The sequence below is a fragment of the Gracilinanus agilis genome, chromosome 1 (assembly GCF_016433145.1).
Source record: "Gracilinanus agilis isolate LMUSP501 chromosome 1, AgileGrace, whole genome shotgun sequence".
Lineage (NCBI taxonomy): Eukaryota > Metazoa > Chordata > Mammalia > Didelphimorphia > Didelphidae > Gracilinanus > Gracilinanus agilis.
In genome coordinates this window covers 225,518,626-225,542,977 of record NC_058130.1, presented here as the reverse complement: position 1 = coordinate 225,542,977, position 24,352 = coordinate 225,518,626, and the positions used below count along the sequence as shown (strand labels likewise).

Below are 24,352 nucleotides of genomic sequence, written 5' to 3'. Positions count from 1 at the left end.
ATGTAATAACAATTTTCCACAAAAGTTTTCCAATATTATACAATCCAAATTGACTCCCTCCCTCTTTTCTTCTCCCCTCCTGGAGCTGGCAAGCAATTCAGTCTGGGTTATACATGTATTATCACATAAAACATGTTTTCATATTGTTCATTTTTGTAAGGTAACAATATTATACTACCAAAACCCCCAAAACTATACCCAAATAAACAAGTGAAATATCACATTTGATCATTCCACAATGCTGCAGTTACTGTGTATAATATTCTCCATGTTCTACTTGTTTTACTCTGCATCAGTCCGTTTCCAGCTCTTTTTGAAACCATCCTATTCATCATTCCTTACAGCGTAGTAGTGTTCTGATACCATCGTATACCACAGTTTATTCAGCTATTCCCCAATTAATGGATATTCCTTTAGTTTCTAATTCTTTGCCACCACAAAAAAAGCAGCTATAAAAATTTTTGTACAAACAGGTCCTTTCCCACTGTATTTTTTATCTCTTTAGGTTACAGACCTAGTAGTGGTATTATTGGATTAAAGGGTATGCATTGTTTTATAGACCTTTGGGCATAATTCCAAATTGCCCTCCAGAATGGTTGGATCTGTTCACAACTCCACCAGCAATGCATCAGTGTCCTGTTTTGCCACATGCCCTCCAACATTTATCATTTTCCTTTACTGACATATTGGCCAATCTGATGGGTATAAGGTGGTACCTGACAGTTGTTTTAATTTGCATTTCTGTTATCAAAAGGGATTTAAAATACTTTTTCATATGAATAGTGATACTTTTGATTTCTTCATCTGAAAACTGCTTATTCATATCCTTTGACCATTTGGCAATTGGGGAATGACTTGTGTTTTTATTAATTTGACTTAGTTCTTTATATATTTGAGAAATGAGACGTTTATCACGGAAATTTGTTATAAAAAATTTCCCCCAGTTTGTTGTTTCCTTTCTAGCCTTGGCTGCATTGGTTTTGTTTATATAACCCATTTTAACATAATAGAATCAAAATTATTCATTTTACATCTTGTAATATTCTCTTTCTCTTGTTTGGTCATACATTTTTCCCTTCTCCATAGATTTGCCTGTCTTCAATTGTAAAAATTCCTAGTTGTACTTAAGATTGGAATTGAGGTAGATTTGAACTTAAGTATGAGTCTTCTTGACTCATACTCATTCATCGGGTCAAAAATAAGAATCAGTCTCTTCTTTTTCTTTTCACTGTTGCATTTCCCACTTTCTAGATTTATTTCTCTTTTAGCTGGCAGAATTAACTACTTTTCCTCCTATCATTGTACTCCCACCCCAATTCCTGTTTCCAAACAAAATTTCTATTCCTCATGTGAAAGGACTAATGCCACTATCTTAATTTTCTTCCTTCCCTCCTCCCTCCCTGCCAAAAAAATCATTTTTGAAATAATCCTGAAGCTTCTTCAAATCACCCCCTTTGACCATCTAGTCTACTTTATTCCTTGTCCTTATCAGTAGACTATCTTTCTATTTGGGGTTGTTTCAGTTTAAAACTGACTGTTTTTTCTTGAAGTGAACATCATTGCCCCACCATCCCACTGAGACAGGACACAGATGTGAGATGAAGGCAGTGCCCTCTTGTGCACCTGCTGCTGGAGGTATTGAAAAAGCTTTAATGAAAAGAGACAGATCCCTTCTCCTATCCCCATCTCATTCCAAACTCCATTCCTAGGTATTTTGGCCCTAAGTGTTAAATGATGGAATGTTCCAATTACAGGCAAACTGTGCTTCTAAGTATATTTAAAAGAAACTAACCTTAGGAAAAATTTCTGAAGGCAGTAAAGAGGCTTCCCTATAGAATTACTTCCTGTGCACTGAGAATGTTTTCTGTCTAATAGAGACCAAGTTTGCCATTTTTGATAGATTCTCTCTCTCTCTCTCTCTCTCTCTCTCTCTCTCTCTCTCTCTCTCTCTCTCTCTCTCTCTCTCTTCTCTCTTCTCAATCTTCTCTCTCTTCTCTCTCTCCCCCTCCTCCCCGTTTTTATGTGCCATAAGACTGGAATTAAAGATTGTAGCTGAAATAGGCACTGTGATTAACTCAACTGGAGTAGGTGGCAGAGGACTCAGGGAATAAGAGGGAGCTGTTATCACCTTGCTTGGTTGCCAGAGACGAGCTATTGCCCAACCAGTTGAGGTCTTTCTCTTAAAGAGACTGTATTTAGTAGCCTCTGATGTGTAAGAAGAAATCTCTCCTGCTATTGTAACCTTTTTGTCCCTTCTACAGAGATAGCTAGTTAGATAGTTTATCTAGCATGATGTGAGCAGCCCACCAGGTTGTGAAGTAACTTAGAAGAGGAAGGAATTGGCACAGCATTCAGATGCTGTCACCTGGAATAAACACTGGCAGGGAATTCCATTACAAAAGGAAGTAGTTATGGACCAAAGAATATCTAACATAGATCATTGTAGTGGAAGGCTAGTGGTGATTTGACACTACTGTGTCATCATTCTGTGGAGGCAAAATACATAGAAGAAGAAAGAAGGAAAGAAAGAAAGGAAGGAAAAAAGAGAAAGAAAGAAATTGGGAAATATACTTCAAATGAGTGATGGTGTTAGGCAAGAAAGGTGGCTTGCCTAAAATCTCATAGGTAGTAAATAGCAAAATCAAGATTAGATCCAGAGTGTAATTTCTCAAGTTGAAATCATGGAAGCTATAGCTCTAAAGTGATCTGGAGATTGCAGCAATTAGTCTTTTGGGTTTTTTCCACTCATCTGTCCTTTCCCAAGTGTTAGGCAGGGCTGACACTTGCAGACCATCTAATTGTTGACAAAAGAGGGTTTACTTAGCAATAACTGGAGAAAGGCATTGAGAACACAGAATAGATGTTCTACAACCTTGATTCTCTGTGTTGCCTTCATGGTCTACAGATCTCAACCAAGGGAACAAAGAGAGCAGTGGGTTCTTGATTGATTTTGTTTGCCTTGGACCACTTTGACTTTTCAATGAAGCCTGTGAGCCTTCTCAAAATAATGTTTTTAAATGCATGGAATAAAATACTTTGGATTACTAAAAAAACCTGTCATATAGAGTGGTATAATTCTCAAAAGGAGTAAATTATACCAGCCTTTCCTCCCAATTCTTATCAGTTGGCTTCTTGCCCCTCTACAGGGAGATTACATCCAGAAATTCCAAGGCAGATTTACAAGATACATTTTAGGATAAGTAAATGCAAATTTAACAGCTAGGTGTTGCAACAAATAGAGTGCCAGGCCTGGAGTCAGAAAGACTCTTCTTTCTGAGTTCAAATCTGGCCTCAAGACACTTACTTGCTGTGTGACCTTAAGTTTCTCCATCTGTAAAATGATCTGGAGAAGGAAAAGACAAACTACTTGGCTATCTTTGCCAATAAAACCCCAAATGGGGTCATGAAGAGTCAAGATACAACTTAAAGATGACTGAAGGTGAAGGGAATGCAAATATAGTTCAATTATATACATAGATTTAGGGAAATGAGATTCTCAGAATCTGAACAAGCTTGTAAAGCTTGGGGCTCATCTCCTTTCAAGGAGAAGCCTTTACATCAACACTATGATTTCTTAATTTTCAGAGGACCCTCCTCAGGGCCTAATATAGGGCATTGCTTTCTTGAGGCTTTGCAAACTTTAGATGTCATGAAGAATATATTTTATAATGGATAAATGCCAGGCCTGGAGTTGAAAGATCTTGGCTTCAAATCTGGCCTCGGACACTTCCTAACTGTATTACTCTGGGCAAGTTGCTTAACTCCCATTGCCTAGCCCTTACTGCTCTTCTGCCTTAGAATTGATACTAAGACAGAAGGTAAAAGTTTTTTTAAAAAAAGAATATATTTCAGGAGAAACAATGAATTAATCATTCAAGTATTTTTTGCTCATCTATTCTATGCCAAGTATGCTTCAGTGGGGGGTGCTATTCAGTGCTATACAAAGTAGTATAGCAATCCTTCCCTTCTAGGACCATGAACTCTTGTCAAGGAGGCCAGGTACCATCACCAAAGAAAGTTGACTAGTAACAGAATATATCATATAGCCATTGTGGAATAAAGTTTAAATCTAAGCTCTCTCTTCCACAGCTCCCATACTCAGTCAATCATCAAATCTTGTCATCACATCATCCCTTGTATCCATGCCTTCCTTTTCACTTACTTTTTTCATGTCTCCATCGCTGTTCTTCTGGGCTATTTATTATTAAAATCAACTAATTGGTCCTCCTGATTGCAGGCTTCCTCTACTCTGAGCCATCCTTGAGAAAACTGGCAAATTAAATTCTGTTCCTAAGATATAGGTTGGACCATGCCATTCCCAAACACAAAAATCTTCAGTGGCTTCCATCATCTTCAGGAAAAAAATAATAAACCTTCATCTTGGCATTTAAAGCCTTTCATAATACGACTCTCACTTACCTTTCCATATTTTCAGATTACTCTCCTTTACTACCTATGTTTCAGTCAAACTGGCCAACTTACTAATTCTCCAAACTTGTTATGATATCTGGATATCTCTGTTTCTTTGCATGAGCTATCCCTGCTGCCTGAAATGCATTACCCTCTTATCTCCATTCCTTAGAATTCCTTAGTGTTCTTCAAGGTTTTACTCAGATTTGGCTTTTTCCTGAGCCTTTTCAGCTGATGGTGTCCTCTCCTTCCTTGAATAACTTTAATTTATTGATCTGTGCGCATATCATGATCCCCCAGTAGAATATAAGTTCCTTGAGGACAGAATATTTCATTTTTGTCTTTGATGTTCAGTGTGTCAGTCTTGTCCAAATCTTCTTGACCCCATTTAGGTTTTTCTTGGCAGAGATACAGGAGTGGCTTGACATTTCCTTCTCCAGTTCATTTTACAGATGAGGAAACTGAGGCATATGGGGTTAAGTGATTTGCTCAGGGTCACATACCTAGTAAGTGTCTGAGGTCACATTTGAACTCAGGAAGATCTCTTTTTGACTTCATCCTCCAGGTCTGGAACTCTATCCACTGTGCTGCCTAATTTTGAATCTCTAGCACCTAATATAGTCCCTTGCATGTAGTGGGTTTGTTGAATAGGATTGACTTGAATTCTGTGAGTACAGAAGTGATAGCTTTTGGCTGGGATGGTTAGGGAAAGAGGATAGGGCATCGAGGAGCTGCATAACACCTACATCTTAGGAAGAGAGTTTAATTTGCCAGTTTTCTCAAGGATGGCTCAGAGTAGAGCAAGCCTGCAATGAGGCAAATGGAATTGCTTGTCTTGGGTGAAAAGTTCATTTTGTGGAATCATTGGTTAAGGAGGTAAAGACCAGGTTGTGAAATGCCCAAAGCTTGGACAATACTCACCCTCCAAATAGCTGCCCATGTGAGTTAGTACAATGTATCACCCATTTGCTCAAAAAACCCAGTGGTTCCCTATTCCCTTCAGAATCAAATATGAAGTTTGGTAATTAAAGCTCTTCCTACCCTGACCCCTTCCTTCTTTTTCAATCTTCTTGCATCCTACCCTCTTCCATGAACTCTACAAGCCAGTTACATTGACCCACTTGCCCTTCCTCACGCAAATCATTCCATCGCTCTCTGTGTGCCTTTGTGTTGACTGGTCCCCTATGGCTAAAATTCAATGAACATGAACTGGGACAGACTTCTAGGGATAGTGGAGGGTAGAAGGACCTGGCATGCTATGGTCCATGGGGTCATTGGGCACAACTGAGCGACTAAACAACAAAAATGCCTAGAATGCTGTCCTTCCTCATATGTGGCTTCATTTGCTAGTATCATCTGCTCTGAGTTCCCCTTCCATCTACTTTGTAGGTATCTGGAGTGAGCATAGTTATTGGCATATTTACTCCCCATTAGAATGCAAACTCTTTGGGGGCAATGATTGATTTGATGTCAAGAAAACCTGAGTTCAAATCTCACTCCAGATACCAGCTCGGTGACGGTGAGCTACTTCTTTCAGGCTTAGTTGTTCACCTGTAAAAATTATTGGGTTGAACTCAATGGCCTCTATAATACCTTTCAGCCCTAAATTTGTGACCCTATTACAACTTAGTGGAAAGTGTTTAAGGAGGTCTATAAATAAATTTACTAGGGGTACTCTAACTTTCAAACAGTCTACAGAACATTCTTTCCTAATGTCAAAAATCTTGACTAATTTCTGTTCTGTAAATTCAGATTTTTGTATTTCGACACATAGGTGGGCCAGGAAGTGGAATGTTCTAATTTGCACAGTATTTTGTTTTCATATGTGCACACGAATAAAAGATACACAAATACATATGTATAAATGATCATGATTCCCCATTTTCAAATACAATCAAACACACAACCTTTTATTCATTAAAAAGGTACTTTAGGGCCATGTAGACCCTTGGGGCAATCATTGTAAACATTAATGATGTGCAGAAGCATTACAATATAAAATTCCAGTTAATAGAACCCACAATTAACAACAGAGTTTTCTATGTAGGGTTTTCTAAAAACAGACTTCAGTAAAATATTCTAACCCAAATGTCTTCAAGACAAACTTTTAAGAAGTCTGAGCATATCATATCCATACATGCATGAATGAGAAGTGGAAGGATTAGTACCCTGACTGTTTGCATAGGCAAATGCCACAACTACTTATCTTAATTGTCTTCATGAATGGATAAAACAATGGATTTGGGAATCTTAGTTTGAATCTTGCCTGAGAGATTTCACAGGCTGAGGAAAGTCATTGAACCTCTTTGCCTCAGTTTCCTCATCTGTAAAATGGGAGCTTATCAGAATTGAATGATACAAATGCTAAAAGTGCTTGGGGGTGCAGCTGGGTGGCTCAGTGGATTGAGAGCCAAGCCTACAGATGGGAGGTCCTAAGTTCAAATCTGGCCCCAGACACTTCCCAGCTCTGTGTCCCTGGGCAAGTCACTTGATCCCCATTGCCTAGCTCTTACCCCTCTTCTGCCATAGAACAATACATAGTATTGACACCAAGATGGAAGGTAAAGGTTTAAAAAAATAAAATAAAATAAAAGTGCTTGGCAAACCTTAAAGTGCTCTATGGGTGCTATTATTATTTTAACAATAATCACAATAATAAAAATATTTGGTTCTGCTTTTATCATTTGTTTGTCTGGGCCAGGGATCTGGAATCAGTACAGCTTCCCTTGCCTGGATAGACTTGGTGATTTGAAAGAGCTCACCATGATATTGGATTTAGAAAACCCAACTGGGAATGCATTTGTGAAGTAAATAAGTAAATTTAAAAAGATGCAATGATTTTATAGAAATGGGAAACCCCCACATCCTATGAGGGCACTGTATTTAAATTCAGCAAGCATTTATTACGTAGTTTAGAGAAAGGAAAGAGTGCTGAACTTGGAGTCAGGAAGAACTGAATTCAAATCCTGCCTAAGACATTTAATACCTGTGTGAGCCTATGTAAGTCACCTCTCTCGAACTCAGTTCCTCATCTGGAAAATGAAGCAGTTGGATTCAGTAGCCTCTAAAATCCTTTCTAGCTCTAAATCCTGTGTTTGTCCTTTGTTTCAAAGAGGACCAATGATATCATGATACATAAAATCTTGACTGGCACAAGAATTGGATTTAAGTGAGGCACAGCCTTCCAGAGGTGTCCAAGCCCAGTGGTAAGACAAAGGTCAGGCTCACTGGTGATGGCATGGCATGCAGTGGTTGACTTTGGTGTCTTCAGTGTCTGACTGAGCTGTAGACACTCCATGGCGCCAGCTTCAGCCATCTTAGTGGCCATTGGAACAAATCGTTCTTATCTGCCCATTCCACCAGGGCAGTCTTCACATGCCTAGGGTAGACATTCCCCTTAATTCACTGGGTTTGAGGATTGTCAGGTTCCCTCAACTTGGTTTAGCCTTTTTATCATGGTGTGGCTTTTGAAAGTGCCTGCAACTTCTTGGAGCCACAGATGAGAGTTGGGTGAAAGGTGGACACTAAAAGTGGATAAGCAGCCCTGAAAAAGGCTTGGTAAGCCCTCACACCAGAGGTGTTAGTTCTCCCAGAATCCCCTGTGCACCCCAATCTTTGATCTGTTTATTCTATTAGTACCTACTGTTTTAGCTATGGGGATAAAGATACAAATATGAAGTGAAAAACAAATCTGGATCTCTGGACCCTATTTACTGAGATTGACAAATCGAAGATAATTTTAGGCTGGAAAGAAAACTAAAGTCTGACAAATCAAAGATAATTTGAGGTTGGAAAGAGAACTAAAGTCTAAGGAGAGGCCAAATGTAGCAGATTTGGCATATAACATTGAGCCTCGAAGGATTTTGAGAGGTGGAAGTGAGGATGTAGAAAGTTAGATCCAATGTTTCCATTTTGGCATTAGCAGAGATACAATGAATACATAAATGCAGAGGAACTGGCATGATGGTTTATGCATCTCTTTCACATTCCTAAGATACTTGTCCCTTGAATTTTGAGCTAGATCTCACTGTCTTGGCTCATTTGAACATAATCTATTGGTATTGTTTAAATTGTGATGGGAGGAGATGAAGAGAAGGAAAATACCTAAGAGGGCAATGAGTTTGGCTCTTTCCTTAAAAAAGAAAAGTTTTATTGATTCTTTGTGTTTTACTACCATTGTCAATTCCAGAAATAGCCCTTCTCCCTTCAGCCAGCATTGAGTCCTCTCTTGAAAGAAAGAAAAACCATAGCAAAATTGATCAAAGCAGTGAGACTGAAAGAAATATCCTATACCTGTAACTGAAAAAGAGAGAGAAAGAGATCTGTTTCATTATCTTCTCCAAAATAAGAATTGGTTATTATAGTTATTCAATGTTTAGCTTACTTTTTTTTAGTGTTCTTTTCATTTCCAACCCTTTCATTGTATGATTGAAGAAACTGAGTCACGGTGACTTCTTCAAATTGGCCCCAAATAGCTACATCATGCAGCTTCTTCCAGACACGGGACTTCAGGGACCCAGAGAGAAATGAATTGCAAAAGTGTAGACCCAGCCTTAGGTCTGAGATCAGAACAACTGGAAATAATGAAAACAGATTTGGGCGATTTCTTAAAATGGCGCCTTGTGTAATGTAATCTATATTGCAGAACCAGATTGTGTTTAGCATATTTCTGCCTGATTGGAATTGGTTCTAAACATGCCCAAGGTTGAATGGGAATGGAGGACATTATTGCATTTAATTATTTGCTGAGAATAAAAATGGATTCCAGCAGAAGCTGAGAGATGCTGCAACAGCAGCGGCACAATTAGAGCTTCTGAGTGACTCATGCAAACATTTGAATTTGCAATCATTGTGATAAGTACATTAAAATAAAATAAGTCAAAATGTTTCATTAGCATAAATAACCCAAGGTGCTGGTATTAGATTGGTTAAGAATAAAGGAAACATGGCAACTCGATCACATATGTGAAATAATAGCCAATTTGTCACCCAGGCAGTGATCATTTGAAACAAGATGTTTGTATGTTTATTGTTAATTAGCTCTAGGTCTGCCTGAACCTGATGCTCAATTTATTCTCCATTTTGGCATGGGCTGGTGCTTGCCATGACACTTTCATGAGATCTTTTTTGAAAAGAGAGGAAAGCTGATGTCTAGATGTCCTGGGAACTGGTCAGTCCTGGGGAAAGGAAGGCTAAGGCCAATCCAAGAGAATTTCTTCTTCCTTGGACCCTGCTCTAGCATTATAGATTTAGATTTAGAAGGATCATAAAGCCCATCTCATCCCACAATCCCATTTTAAAGTTAAAGCAACTGAGATACACCTAGGCCAAGTAAATCCCTGAAACTCACACAGATAGACTATATCTGGGATGGAATTTGAATCCAAGTCATCCCAACCCCAAATGGGGTCATAAAGAGTCAGAAATTACTGAAAACCACTGAATAACAACTTCTTAATGTTTTACACAATTGCATGTAAAATCTATCTAATGTTCTAATGATTGTTTACCATCTCAGCAGCTGGGACTGGGGTTGGCGTGAAAGAGAGAAATCAAGACTCAAAATTATTTTTAAATGTTAAAAATTTTTTACATGTAATTAGGAGAAAATAATTTTTTTTAACTTTCCAATTCTGTTTCCTACTCTATCCACTATACCATGTAGTCATGAAAATGATAGTGACTAGCACATGTAAATGGCTCAATGAATAGAAAATCAAACCTAGAGACAGGAGGCCCTGGGTTCAAATATGGCCTCAAACACTTCCTAGCTATATGATTCTGAACAAGTCACTTAACCCAATTGCTTAGTTCTTACTGCTCTTCTGCCTTGGAACTGATATTTCATATTGATTCCAACATGGAAATGAGGAGTTATATGAGAGAGAGAGAGAGAGAGAGAGAGAGAGAGAGAGAGAGAGAGAGAGAGAGAGAATGAATATGAATGAATGAATAGTGATGGTAATAGGCATTTGGGTATAGAGGAAGAAAACTAGCCTAAGGGAAGATGAACTCCATTCCAGTCCTATTTCTGACAGGTACTGACCAAATTACCCTGGGCAAGTCATTTTATTTCTTAGTGTCACAAGTTTTCTGGTACGCTAGATTGCAGAGTAGTTACTTATCTACATTGGTAGAATTTCCTTTTTCCATATAATTCTAGGTCTGGACCAATAATAATTATAATAATAATAAGATTTACATATCACTTAAAGGTTTGCAACATGCTTTATGTATGTTATCTCATATAATCTTAACAACAATTTTGGAGGTAGGTGCTATTATTATTCCCATTTTCCTCTATAAATTGAGGGGGGGGGAGAAATTAAATGACTTGTCTAAATGTACACTGCCACCAAACTCTGAGACAAGATTTGAACTCACATCAGCACCCAGGTGTCCTGTGACGATTAAAAATTCTGAGAGATTACATTCTGGATAAGAAAAGCAATTTATTGATCAGGTTAGCAATAACCAATAAGTTAATTGGTCACTGATCTCTCTCAGTGATCAAAGACAAAATTCATTCAATATTTTGAGTCATTAAATATAATTTTGGAATCTCATTATTCAAATATTCTCAAGACATCTCTAACTGGTGAATACCTATCGAGGAGATGCTATCAATTCTAATTTAACACTTAGTTAATACACATAACCTACCCATGGCAGTCCTAGAACAATTATTCCCCCTCTTGTAAAGTTGGGGAAATCACATGGCTGACCTTGGGATTCCAGTGTCTAGATAAAGAAATCCAGTTATGCCTTGGTTAAGAATGACCTTTTCTGTTCACCCCAATAAGGGACCCAAGGATGTTGCCCTGCTACTCCCACAGACACACTTGGCCTTGTTCACCAGACAAGGTGGATCTTAGATTCTCGATCTTAGTTATTCCAATTTTAGAAGCTGCTTTGGGGTAAGGAATAAGAGATTGTCCTTGGATTCCTTAGATTGTCAAGTGAAAGGAATGAGAAAAGAGAAGTGAAAAAATACTGAACCCCCACAAAATATGGTCAGAGCATTGTTTAGAAATTTTCAAATGATAATACATTAGAAATAAATTGTCTTAGTCCAGTGTTCTGGCCACTGCCCTCCTAGCTGCTCGTCTTTGCATATAGCCCTTTAAGGTTTATATTACACACAATGTCTCATTTTAGCTTCATAAAAATCACTGCAGTAGAAACAAGTACTATTTGTCCCTATTTTATAAAAAAAGAAACTGAGGATTAGAGAGGGGGGATTTACCCATGGTCTTTCAGCTAGAAAGTATACAAGTCTTGAACCCAGGTCTCCCTGACTGCCAAATCCAGAACTCTAGCTGATATTACATTGGATATGCCATTTAACTTCTCCAAATTTCAGTGTCCCCAGCCATAAAACAAAACTTTTTGAAAATGCTTATACTGCCAACCTTGTAGACTTATTGGAAGAAACAAGGTTTGCAATAATACTTTTGGGATGCTCTATACGAGTAAACCATCTTTAAAATAGGAACATCCCAAGAATTGAAATTGCCCATTAGTATGTCTTTAGAAGTAGTTAGACCTTCCTGATCATATATCCCAAATTTTTTCAGGGATGCCTGTGAGTGCTTTTCTATTTATTCTTGATTACCTGCGGTGGCTCAAAAACATCTGGACTGAAATTCACTTCCGGGCCATATTGGAGTTAATCATCCTTATTGTTCTAGGACTGCCTTGGGTAGGCTACGTGTGTTAACCAAGTGTTAAATTAGAATTGATAGCAATTCAGGCTACTGGTAAGACAAATCAACTAGCAGAATTTCCTATTCTCAGTTTGTCAGATTAGTATCTATAGGTTTGCTAGCCAAGAGGAAAAAGGAAAAAAAATAATGGTAATTGCACTGTTGTTCTGTGCCCACTTAAGCTCTATGAAGGGCATCCAGGAACCAATGAAGAATGGGAGCTTTTAAATAGGTAGCTTAAAACAAAGTGTTCTCTGCTGGGCATTGAGCGTATGACCACCAGTTAATGGGGAATGGAAGGAGACCCAGAAACCTAAATATTCTGCCAAATGAGACTGATGAGAAAGGACACGGATGTCTGTGGATGCAAATACTTTTTGGCTACTCCCTGGACTCATTAACTCCTTGAAAATGTGCTTATGAAGAGGATTTCAATTCACGTTAGCTAAGGAAGACAGTGGAGAGAAAACAAGCAAATTTTCTGTCTCTCTGAGGAAGAGAAAATCTAACCATGTTAATATATGGACAAGTCAGGCCATCTTTTCAGCTCTTTTGATTTGAATGTAGAATAAAGCAGACATGATGACAAGGCAACTCTTTTCTTTTCCAGTAGACGGGAATACAAAAACAATTTTTCAGATAAATAACTTGGTTTACTTTTTTTTTCTAAACCTTTACTTTCTGTCTTTGTAATAACTCTTAAGACAGAAAGGCAAGGGCTAGGCTACTGGGCTTAAGTGACTTGCCCAGTGTCACCTAGCTAGAAAGTGTATGAGGCCAGATTTGAATGCAGGTCCTCCTAACTCTAGACCTGTTATGCTACTAATCTGCCCCTCACTTTACTTTTTATGAAAGGATGGCAAGTTAACAGTGAGGTATATTTTGAGATCACAGGACCGTAGATTTAGAGTTGTCAGGGACCTCAGAGGACATATAATCCAATCTCTCCATTTTCTACATGAGGCGTCTGAGGCCAAATTGGGTTAAATGACTTGTAAACTGTTTTCAAGTGGGAATTTATTATATTTGTAATCTCCAGCATCTAGTACAGTGCCTGGCACCTCATAGGTGCTAGATAAATTCTTGTTGATTGATTGAATGTCAAGGTCACACAGATGACAGAATGTCAGAAGCATTGAATGAACCCAGTTCCTCTGAATCCAGAATCAGTGCAGAGGAATGGAAAGGAGTGAACAAAAGAATAAATACGTTTATATGTAGGGCTCAGCACTAGGGATTAGTCCTTTTATAGCTCTATAGAAAGAAAGGGAACAGAATTGTGATTTCATCAGTATGGGGGGAAAGCCCAGGAAAGGCAACTCCTTCTACTAGTCACAATTGGTCTGCAGTTTAGTTTTGGTGTGGTTGTCTTCAGTTTCAAGAACAAACGGATATATGAAAAGACTTCTATAAACTGATGCAAAGGGAAGTGAGCAGGACCAGTTGAGCAATGTATACAATAACAGCAATATTATAAGATGATCAACTGTGAAGGACTAATCTATTATCCGCAAAGTAAATTTCAAGAAAACCCCAAGAGGCTCATGATGAAAATGCTATCCACCACCAAAGATAGAACTGTTGGAGTCTGAGCACAGATCAAAATATGTCATCTACCACTTTATTTTCTTCACAAAAATTTTATTGTGTATGATGTGTTTTCTATCACAACATAATCAATATGGAAATAAGAACTAGTATAACCTATATCAGACTATTCACTACCTTGGGAAGGAGGGTAAGAAGAAAATCTTAATCCTATAATGTTGGAAAACAATTGTTAAAATTAATTTCTGTATGTTACTGAAAAAAAAATGAATGGACATGTATGAATCCCTGAATCCTTGATTTTGACCCTCCTCAGGGATTTAGTAACTTTTCTATTAGCAGTACCAACACCCAGAATTGGCAATTTAAGTGATGCTTAAGCATCAACTACTGAATCAAGTCTGACACCACAAAACATGGTAGATTGATCTTTCCTTGGCCTTGGGCTTTTTCTGTCCAACCCACATTGTTTTCTGGAGGCAGAGGAAGAGGATGAAGGAATAGACTATCCTGACATAAGTTTTTGCTTCTTTTTGTTGGTGGAGATGAGGAGGGAGTAAGGACCTGTGATTACATCTTCCAGTGGGTAAATTCTCTGCAGATTAGCAGCTTGTTTATGACAAATAATCTTAAAGATTTGTCTTGAACACTAAAACATTAGGTAGGAACTTACCCATGCTAAGCTAACGAGCCTGGACCAAACGAAACTAAGACTGGCCTTTATACTATGTTCACACACACACACACATACCCTACTCAGAAAATATAACCTAGAAATTTCTGGTAATCACTGCTATGCTCAAATGAGTTTCTATAGCAACAGGGGTGAAATTATGGAGGCAATTAGTGTTTTGTCTGTAATCAAAATTCTCCCTACGTATTGTCCTCTCATCCTACACATATATATTCAGGTTGTGACCTTAACATTAGGTTCTATGAGGTAACAATATATTCAGTGGTAATAGGGATATTATTGCTGAACTATACATTTGATTAGAGTGAAAATGGGCTCAATTTCCATTTTTGCATGAAATCACTTAATAGTGCACCCTCCAACCTTCTATCCCCTTTCCACATGTATGTAAAAATTTGTTCCTAACATCGCAGATTTCAAGCTGGAAGAGATTAGAGAAGACACTGAATTCCTTTACAGACCCTTGTTTTGCAGATGAGGAATCTGAGGCACAAAGAGATTATACAACTTGCCCAGAGTTGTACAGTGAGTGTCAAGATGGGATTTGAATCCAGGCATTCCTGACTTCATCGCACTATCCCTTACCCCGTGAACTTTCTTACCTTTGTTATTGCCACCAAGACTAGACCCAGGATACTCCCCAGCTTTTCACAAAATCAAATGGAATCATAATTGGGTAATGGGAGAGAATTATGTATATGTTTCCTTCTGTTCACACTAAATCAGGGTTCTTTCTTTTTTATTTATGTGATTATGGCATGTGAGATGTTTAGGGAGGACTTAGGACCTCTGGTGTGAGAGCTTGCCAAGCCCTTTTCAGGAAGGCTCATCCACCTTTGGTGCCTACCTTTCATCCAACTCTCACCTGTGGTTCCAAGAAGTTATAGCATATGCAGGGGTTATACCCTAGTAAAATCATCCTAGCAGGTGAATTGAGGGTAACTGATAGGTCTCAAATCAGTCAGTGACTTAGGGTGATGTCCACCCCAATCATATGAAAAGTTTTCTTGGTGGAATGGGAAGATGAGAACAATTTATTGAATACATTTTATTCCAATGGTCATGAAGGTATCATCAAACATTGAAGTAGCCAAGGTCATCCATTGCATATAAAACCATCACCTGTCATCCTGATTTTTGTCCTGCCACTGGACTTTAATGACTCTGGAAAAGACAGTGAGAATGACAGCCTTGTACCACTCTGCCTCACTTACTTAAATCCAATTCATGTACAAGACAGCACATCATTCACCATGATGTCATCAGTCCTCTTCAAAAACAAAGGATAATTCTCAACAAATATGACTGAAGGATGGGAATATAATGAAAGCAGGATGGAAAACCTGGCAACTGAATGTAGTTAAAAAAAAGATATTGAACATCTTCATCTTAAATTATAGGATTTTAGATTTAGAGCAGGTAGGGAATTTAGAGAGTATCTATTCCAACCAAACCTTTCATTAAAATTTTTTTTTAATTATCATTGCCTTTATATTACATTCTCAACACATCCCTTCCCACTTCCTCACCCAGGGAACCAGCCCTTAAAGAAAGAAAAAAAAAGGGGGGGGGGATAAAAAGTAGTTAAACAAAATTAACTAACATATAAATTGAGTCTCATACTACAAAATTCCTCCCATCTCTTCAAAAAGAGAAAAAGGTAGGGTGTAATTTTCAAATCTTTTCTTCAGGGCCAAAAGTGGTCATTATAATTACATACTGCTTAGTTTTGATTTCTGCTGTTCTTTCTATTTACCTTACTATAGTCATTGTTCCTGTCACGTTTCTGGTCTAGTTCTCCAGTTTGTAACAGGTCATGCATTGTCTCATACTTCTATGTATTTTTCATATATGTTGTTTCTTATAATACAGTAATATGCTTTTAAATTCATATGCCATAATTTGGTTAGTTGTTAATCAATGGGCATCTTTTTTTCCTAGTTCTTTGTGACTAAAAAAAATTACTGTTATAAATATGCCAGAGATAGCTAGTAGAGTGTTTTGGGGGAGGGGGAAGGAGAGGGGAGAGAGAGAGAGAGAGAGAGAGAGAGAGAGAGAGAGAGAGNTCTTTGTGACTAAAAAAAATTACTGTTATAAATATGCCAGAGATAGCTAGTAGAGTGTTTTGGGGGAGGGGGAAGGAGAGGGGAGAGAGAGAGAGAGAGAGAATATGAATGAATATAGTATATATAAAGTGCTGGATCTGGGGTTAGAAAGACCTGTATTCAAATCCAGTCTCATGTACTTTCTGGTTCTGTGACCTTGGGCAAGTCTCTAAACTTCTCTTGGATTCAGTTTACTCCACTGTAAAATGGGAATAATAATAGCACCTACACTGCAGAATCATTTTGAGGTTCAAATGAGATAATATTCATAAATTACATAGCACAGTGCCTGGCACATAGTAGGTACTATTTAAGTGCCTACCCTTTCTCTGCTATAAATATGTTGTTATACATAAGAATTTTCTTTATATTTGTTTTTACCTTTTTGGGATATATGCTGATTTGTGGGCTCTCTGAGTGAAATAATATTTTATGTCATCTTCTTACCTTAATTCCAAATTGCTTTTGGCAGAGTAAATAGAGCACTAGGCCTAGAGTTAGGAAGAACTCAGTTCAAATCCAGCCTTAAATCCTTACTACAACATGACCTGGGCAAGTCACTTAACTCTGGTTGCCTCAGTTTCCTCATCCGTAAAATGAACTTGAGAAGGAAATGATAAACCACTCCAGTATCTTTGCCAAGAATGCCCCAAATAAGGTCACAAAGACACACCCACACACTCACATTCTCTCTGTCCCTCTCCCTCTCCCTCCCATCTCTGTCTCTCTCTCTCAGACATGACTGAAACCACTAAACAATAACAATATTTGGATCAATTCATAGTTTCACCAATGTATTGGCATGCCTGTCAACACTACCCCTCTAAAATTGATTGTTCCCATCTTGTATCATCTTTGCCAATTTGCTGAGTATGAGGTGAAGCAGTTGTTTTGATTGGAATTTTTTATTAGTAGTAATTTGGCATAATCCTTTTTATATTTGTGAAGTTTACAATTCTTTTGAGAATAGTTTGTTCCTATCCTTTGATCTGGTATCCATTGGGAAATGACTTTTGGCCTTAGCATTTGAATCAATTCCCTATGTATCTCTAATATAAAATCCTTATCCGAGATACTTGATGAAAAGATTATTTCCCAGTTGACTTTTCCCTTTCTTATTCTAATAATGTAGATCTTGCCAGGGTAAAAGCTTTTCAGTTTCATATAACTGATGTTATCTAGTTCATCTTTTGTGATTTCCTCTCTCCCATGTCAGTGGTCCAACTCTCTCATTTTTCAGATGAACAAACTGAGGTCTAGAGAATCTAAGTCATCTTCTCTAGGGCATCTCCCTTCCTTCCTTTATTCTTTCTTTCTTTTCTTTTCTCTTATCCTTCCCTTTCTTTCTTCCTTCCTCTCTCTTTCTCTCTTTCCCTTTTCCTTCCTTCCCATAACTTCTGTCTTAGAATTGATTTTAATACGAAAGAGCAGCAAGAGCTAGGCAATTGAAGTTAAATGACTGGCTCAGGGTCACACAGTTAGGAAGTGTCTGAGGCTAAATTTGAAACCAAGGTCTTCCAACTCCAGACCTGGTATTCTATCCACTATGATACTTAGCTGTCCCTTGCAAGTGGATTTCAAAATGAAAGGGTGAAAAAGAGGTTTTATGGGTTCAATATATTAAAAGATGGTCGCCAGAGGATTGAACAATTATCAATCCTCAATTAAGAATAATATCAAGTCAAAATTGACTTTTATGAAAGTTTATTAACAATTGAGAAGAGAGAGAGGAAATAAGGAAAGTGAAGATATTGAAGCAGTCTCACCAAGGTCTCATTGTCCCAGCCAGCATTCCTCCACCAACCAGGAAAGCTAGAAGACTTCCTTCTCCAGAAGATCTCCTTCTCCAGAAGCCTTCACCAGCTTTTCACCATCCTCTTTCCATCATACTGCCTTCATAGGCACTTTTATAGTGGTTTCCTGTCTCTGCCCCTTTTCACGGGGGCCAGTCACAGCTTCCAAATTGTCTAGCTCTGTTCAGGGGATGGTCTTTGTGGAAACTAGTTCGCACTTTCTGGAGGTGTGAATGCTCATCAAAAAGGTTTACACTTTCTGAGGGTGTGAACAAGTTTCTGTCTGTTTGAGTTAGAAAAAAGAGTGGAGCTCTCCAAGTATCTTGTTGGCTTCTCACCTAGCACTAGGTAGGGTGTGAATTCACTAAGTGTTTTTCAAGCTTCTCTCACCTAGTTCAAGCTTTTGTTGATTCAAAGTTATTGCCAACCAAAGTGCTAACTCCAACTAGGCAAAGAGAACAAAGGATTCCCTTTTACAAAATCCAGTGTTCTTTTTCACTGTACCAAGTTACCCTGCCAATGGCAAAGCCTATTTTTCCATAGGTTGCATATGTTTGTATGTATATATAAAGGTAATAATATATGTAATATATGCATATACTATGTGTAATATGCAATTATTTTTTGAAATCACCTTACTGTTGGCTCGGTTGAACAGTACTTTATGATGATACTTAACATGTTTTAATTGATATATTGCCCCCTTTCTGCTCACGATGGCCTAATTGAGAACTTATTGAATGTTTATTCTGGTGATTTTTCTGGGTAGGCAATGAAACCCTTTCCCATAATGCTAGGTTTTTGCATTTTCCAGACCTTGTTCCCAGCTTCTAGCTACTGTTAGCTCTTCCCAGCTTGGCAATGGAAAGGTCACAGTAGCAATTCAGTCCCTCAAGACAAAAAAGTTGCCTTTTCTGCTATGAATCCCAAGGAAGCAAAGGAAAAAAGAGAGGGAAAGAAAGTAGAGGCACAAGAATCTCTCTAGGCTACATTAGGGGTTCTAATTCTTCTGTCTTCCACCATACTCTTTTTGTTTGCACTGACCCCTTATCAGCTTCGTTTTGTAATAAAAGTATTCTCTTCCTTGATTAGAATGTCAGCTGCTTGTAGTCAAGACTTGTCTTTCTGTGTTCGTGGCAAGAGATACTATGGTGAGAGAATGAACAAATGAATGAATGAATAAGTAAATGATAAAACAAATAAAGTCTGAGAATCACTGATATAACCTAACCCTTTTACTGTACAGTTGGGGAATCTGAAGCCCAGAGGATCTTGAGTAACACTGTCAAGGTCACAAAGATAGTTAATACCAACTATTAAAATTTCCTCTTCCATACATTCAGTCCTATGCTCTTTTTGCCATCCCATATGACCTGTCCTGTTGACGTATGATCCACTCTGTTCATACTTCTGTTTTATTTCTCACTGTCTACAGGATGGGTACTTTTCTCATCGACCCAAGGAGAAAATGAGGACAGACAGCAACAATGAAAACTCGGTACCAAAAGACTTTGAAAATATTGATAACAGTAACTTTGCTCCGAGGACTCAGAGGCAGAAGCACCAGCCAGACCTGGGGAAGAAAGTAAGTAAGCAGAAGGAACATTTGAAGAAGAAACTAGAGCAGGATGAAAAAGTAAAGGAGAATTCACTCCTGGGAAAAGGCTCTAATGAAGCCCTACAGTATAGCAATCAAGCTGCCCAGAACAACAGTGCTGCCAAGGCAAGCCCCAAATCCTCCAGATTGTCCCATACCAGGAAAAATGGGGCCGGTTCCCCTGAACTCAAGTATGACCAGCCTCCAAGGTGCGACATCTCTGGCAAGGAGGCCATCTCAGCCCTGTCCCGTTCTAAGTCCAAGCAATGTCGCCAGGAGATTGCTGAGATTTACTGCCAACACAAGGTGGGGAAGCTAATGCCAGAGAAAGTGACACGCTTCTGTCCACTTGAAGGTAAGTCATTGGCTAAAAGTGAACTTTGGGCAAAGGGGGATGTTTCCTCTGAATCATAATGATTTCTCCTTTCATCCCAATCTCATTCTCTTTTTCCATTGGGAAGCCCCTGACTTTGGTGCTTTCTTTACTGCTTTTGGTTCAAATAGTTGTGCAATAAGTTAACATCTCAAAATTTTGTGATTACTATAAGAATCTGTAATCACGTTGAGGGTCCTAATTCAGGCTGGCTCATTCATTCATGCCACAAGAACTTCCTGAGTGCCAGCAACTGTGCTGAGCAGTCAGGGAAGTACAAAAATAATCAGCATAATATTATGTTTAATATCACCTGAACTTCTCCATATATCTTGAACTTATGTCCCCTGAAATGGTGCTTATGGACACAACATTCATAAGGGCCACATGAAGGAATCTTCTGTTTATGGAGCCCTAGATACAAAGTGAGGCACTATACGGGGAGACCACAGTCTCTCACCCCTTCCACTGGCATCACTGGATAGTTTTAATGACTAGAATGTTGCTGATTGGCTGATTCACCACTGGCTGATATAAGATGAAGGAAACTATTAAAATTATCAATCAATTAACAATCCTTTATTAAGCCCCTTCTATATGCCATGTACTCTACTAAGTGCTAGAGATAGAAAAACAAATATGAAAAATCCCTGCTTTCATGGAGTTTACATTCTCTGAGAGTAGTCTACGTATATTTGTGTGTGTGTGTGTGTGTGTGTGTGTGTGTGTGTGTGTGTGTGTGTGTGTATAAATGGAGATTTTGAACCTTGGACTTCATCCCCCATAAGTCCCTTATTATTTCCCAAAATTCCCTTTAATCTCTCCAGCGCCTCCACCTTTGCGTGGTCATGTCATTGTTTTGTAAATTCTGTAGCTTCACCCTCTTCCTCTCTTCTTCATGAGCGTGGCTAAAGTTAGTTTAGCACCATTCCACTCTAGTTTTTTATGTTAGTTTATTATCAATAAAAACTTTATAAAATATAATATTTAGCTATTGGATATTCATTTTAATCTCTTCAGTATGTACACGCAAAATACATAAAATTTAATTTTGTAATGGTTGGGGAAACACTAGAAATTAGGGATCCAGGAAAGGCTACATGGAGAACGTAGCAACTGAGCTAGGATTTGAAGGAAATCAGATATTCTCAGTGGCAGAGATGAGAAGGGAGGCTACTCCAGGTGCGGAGGACAGAAAATATAAAAGTGTAGAGAATGGAGATGGAAGGTTATATGCAAGTAAGAAGGTCAATTTGGCTGAACTGTAGAGTTTGTTAAGAGGAATACTATATAATATGGCTGGAAAAGTCATTTAAAGCCATACCGTGAAGGACTTTTTTTTCATGCCAAACAGAAAGGTTTCTATTTGATCCTAGCGGTAATAAGGGGCCAGTGGAATTTGCTGAGTAGGAGAGCACAATGGTCATATACATCAGTGCTTTAGAAAAATAATTTTGATTGCTCTGTGCAGGATGATTTAGAGAGAATAGCAGTGTGTGTCTATTGGACTGGAGTGATAAGAGGCTTGAGGCAGGAGAACCAATTAGGAGATTATTTCAACAGTTTAGACTAGAGTAATAACCAAATGAATAGAGAAAAAGGGTCTGATAGTGACATTATGGAGGTAGAAATGATGAGATTTGTAAATTGATTGAATATTCAGGATGAGAAAGAAAGAGGAGTCAGGGATGAAACCAAAGTTGCAAACATGATTGGCTAAAAGGATGATGGTCCCCTTGACAGAAACGGGGAAATCTGGAAGAAGCATAGATCCTGGGATAAAGATAATGAATTCTATTATATATATACATATGTATATATATATAATATANGCACAATGGTCATATACATCAGTGCTTTAGAAAAATAATTTTGATTGCTCTGTGCAGGATGATTTAGAGAGAATAGCAGTGTGTGTCTATTGGACTGGAGTGATAAGAGGCTTGAGGCAGGAGAACCAATTAGGAGATTATTTCAACAGTTTAGACTAGAGTAATAACCAAATGAATAGAGAAAAAGGGTCTGATAGTGACATTATGGAGGTAGAAATGATGAGATTTGTAAATTGATTGAATATTCAGGATGAGAAAGAAAGAGGAGTCAGGGATGAAACCAAAGTTGCAAACATGATTGGCTAAAAGGATGATGGTCCCCTTGACAGAAACGGGGAAATCTGGAAGAAGCATAGATCCTGGGATAAAGATAATGAATTCTATTATATATATACATATGTGTATATATATATAATATAAAGATAATGTAATTCTATTATGTCAACGTTGAGATGCCTGTGGCACATCCAGTTCAAAATGCCCAAAAAGGCAGTTGGTGGTAGGACTGGAGCTCAAGAAGGAGCTAAGGACTAAAGACTAGGACTAAATTATAGATCTGGGAGTCATCTGCATTGAGATAGTAGTTAAACTCCTCTTAATGAATGCGGCCACTAAAAGAGAGACTGAAGAGAAAGAAGAGAAGAGGACTTAGGACAAGAGTATTTGCATATCCATAGTTAGGATCAAAAAATTTAAAGCTGGAAGTGACCTTAATGATTATCTAGTCTTTCCAAAAAAAAAAAAAAAAAAAACTAAGAGGACTTGACCAAGGGGTTACTGCAAGTAAGTAGAAATAAGTGAAATTCAGGTTCTGAGGTTCTGAAGGATAAATATATGACATCTTCCTCTTCTTCCTCCTCCATCATTTAATAGTAGGAGGTGGTCCTGGGCATTAGACCTTAGGCTGTAAATTAGACACTGATGATCTAGAAACAATAAAATAATCATAAATAATAAATTAAAATTACAATAAATAAGATAAATTCTAAAATAAATGACTATAACATAACAATGTGATATAATATATAATAATCAGCCTTCAGGCTTCTACTTAGCAGCTTTCTCAAAATCTTGCAAGGAATTGGCAGGGGAAGGATTTCCTGCTTGTTCTCACATGATGCCAAATTGGACTGTGCCCCCAAATGTCTAAGTGTGGTTATGATCCTGGTGAGTTCTCAGCAGTATTTTTGGATGGTGGTAATAGAAAGGTGTTCAAGTAAAAAACAATGAATGCCTTTCTTGCCCAGGAACAGAATATAAGAATGGGAGTCTTCAGAGAGACAAGTTAGTGTTGTAGAAAGATTGTTGAATTTGGAGTCAGAGGACTTGGATTCAAATTCAAGTACTGTCACTTAATAAATATGGGTCCTTAGATAATTCACTTCAGGTCTCTGTACCTGAATTTCTTCTTCTCTAAAATAACCTCAGGAATAGCTAGGTGGTGAAGTGGATAGAGTGCTGGGCTTTGAATCAGGGCCTTAGATACTTACTGGCTGTTTGACCCTGAGCAAGTCCCTTAATCGAGTTTGCCTCAGTTTCCTTATCTGTAAAATGGGCTAGGGAAGGAAATGGCAAACCAGTCCAGTATTTTTGCCAAGAAAACCATAAGAGGGTCACAAAAGTCAGAACATGACTAAAACAACTAAAGAACAACAAAATTACTTCAATGATTTCCAAAGCCTTTTCTGGCACTAAATCTGTGGTTTTATGATCCTCTGCAAACTCAAAGTGTAAATGTTTGAAGTCATTAGCCCAACAGCCAGTGAGAACTTGAACTAATCTTTTAATTTTTATATTATAATTTCTAAATGAACAAAATTGGGAGAGTGATATTTACTTTATGGGTACATTGTAAAAATAAGTGAATCTCTATGAATATGCTTTGAACTTTAAGGAGGAAATGAACCACAAAATTTAAGGAAATATTGTTTGTAGAATCACTAATGTCCTTCTTTGGGGGGCCCAGAACTTTTCCAAGAACCTCTCTTCCTCCATCTTTGGCATCAGAATAAGAAAATTCCCAAATATACACTCTAAAAGAATTAAAAAAAAGACAAGTTAGAATTTTTAATTGGACCATTCTTATAGGTAGTTGATCTCTTGAATGGTGTAATTTAAAGAGCCTTGGCAAGATAATCTTCCCTCTACTCCATCTTACAAGTATTTCTTCAAAAACATTGCCACATGGCTTAAATGTTGCCATTATAAATATATTCATTTGGTTAAAGCATTATCTTCTTTGTATGTTTCTTAAAATGTTTATTAGAATAGAAAGAGGATACTTGAAGTCCTGA

The 24,352-nt window shown here is 38.0% G+C and overlaps 1 protein-coding gene across 2 annotated transcripts in view; it reads left to right on the top strand.

Moving 5' to 3' along the window:
* The window catches only part of XYLT1 (xylosyltransferase 1), a 435,908-nt gene that overhangs the window by 213,101 nt on the left and 198,455 nt on the right, over positions 1-24,352 (top strand). For both annotated transcript variants that reach the window (XM_044660441.1, XM_044660437.1), the window contains one exon: positions 19,692-20,208. In XM_044660441.1, the coding sequence (XP_044516376.1) occupies positions 19,692-20,208 (517 nt within the window). The remainder of the gene's footprint in view (positions 1-19,691; positions 20,209-24,352) is intronic.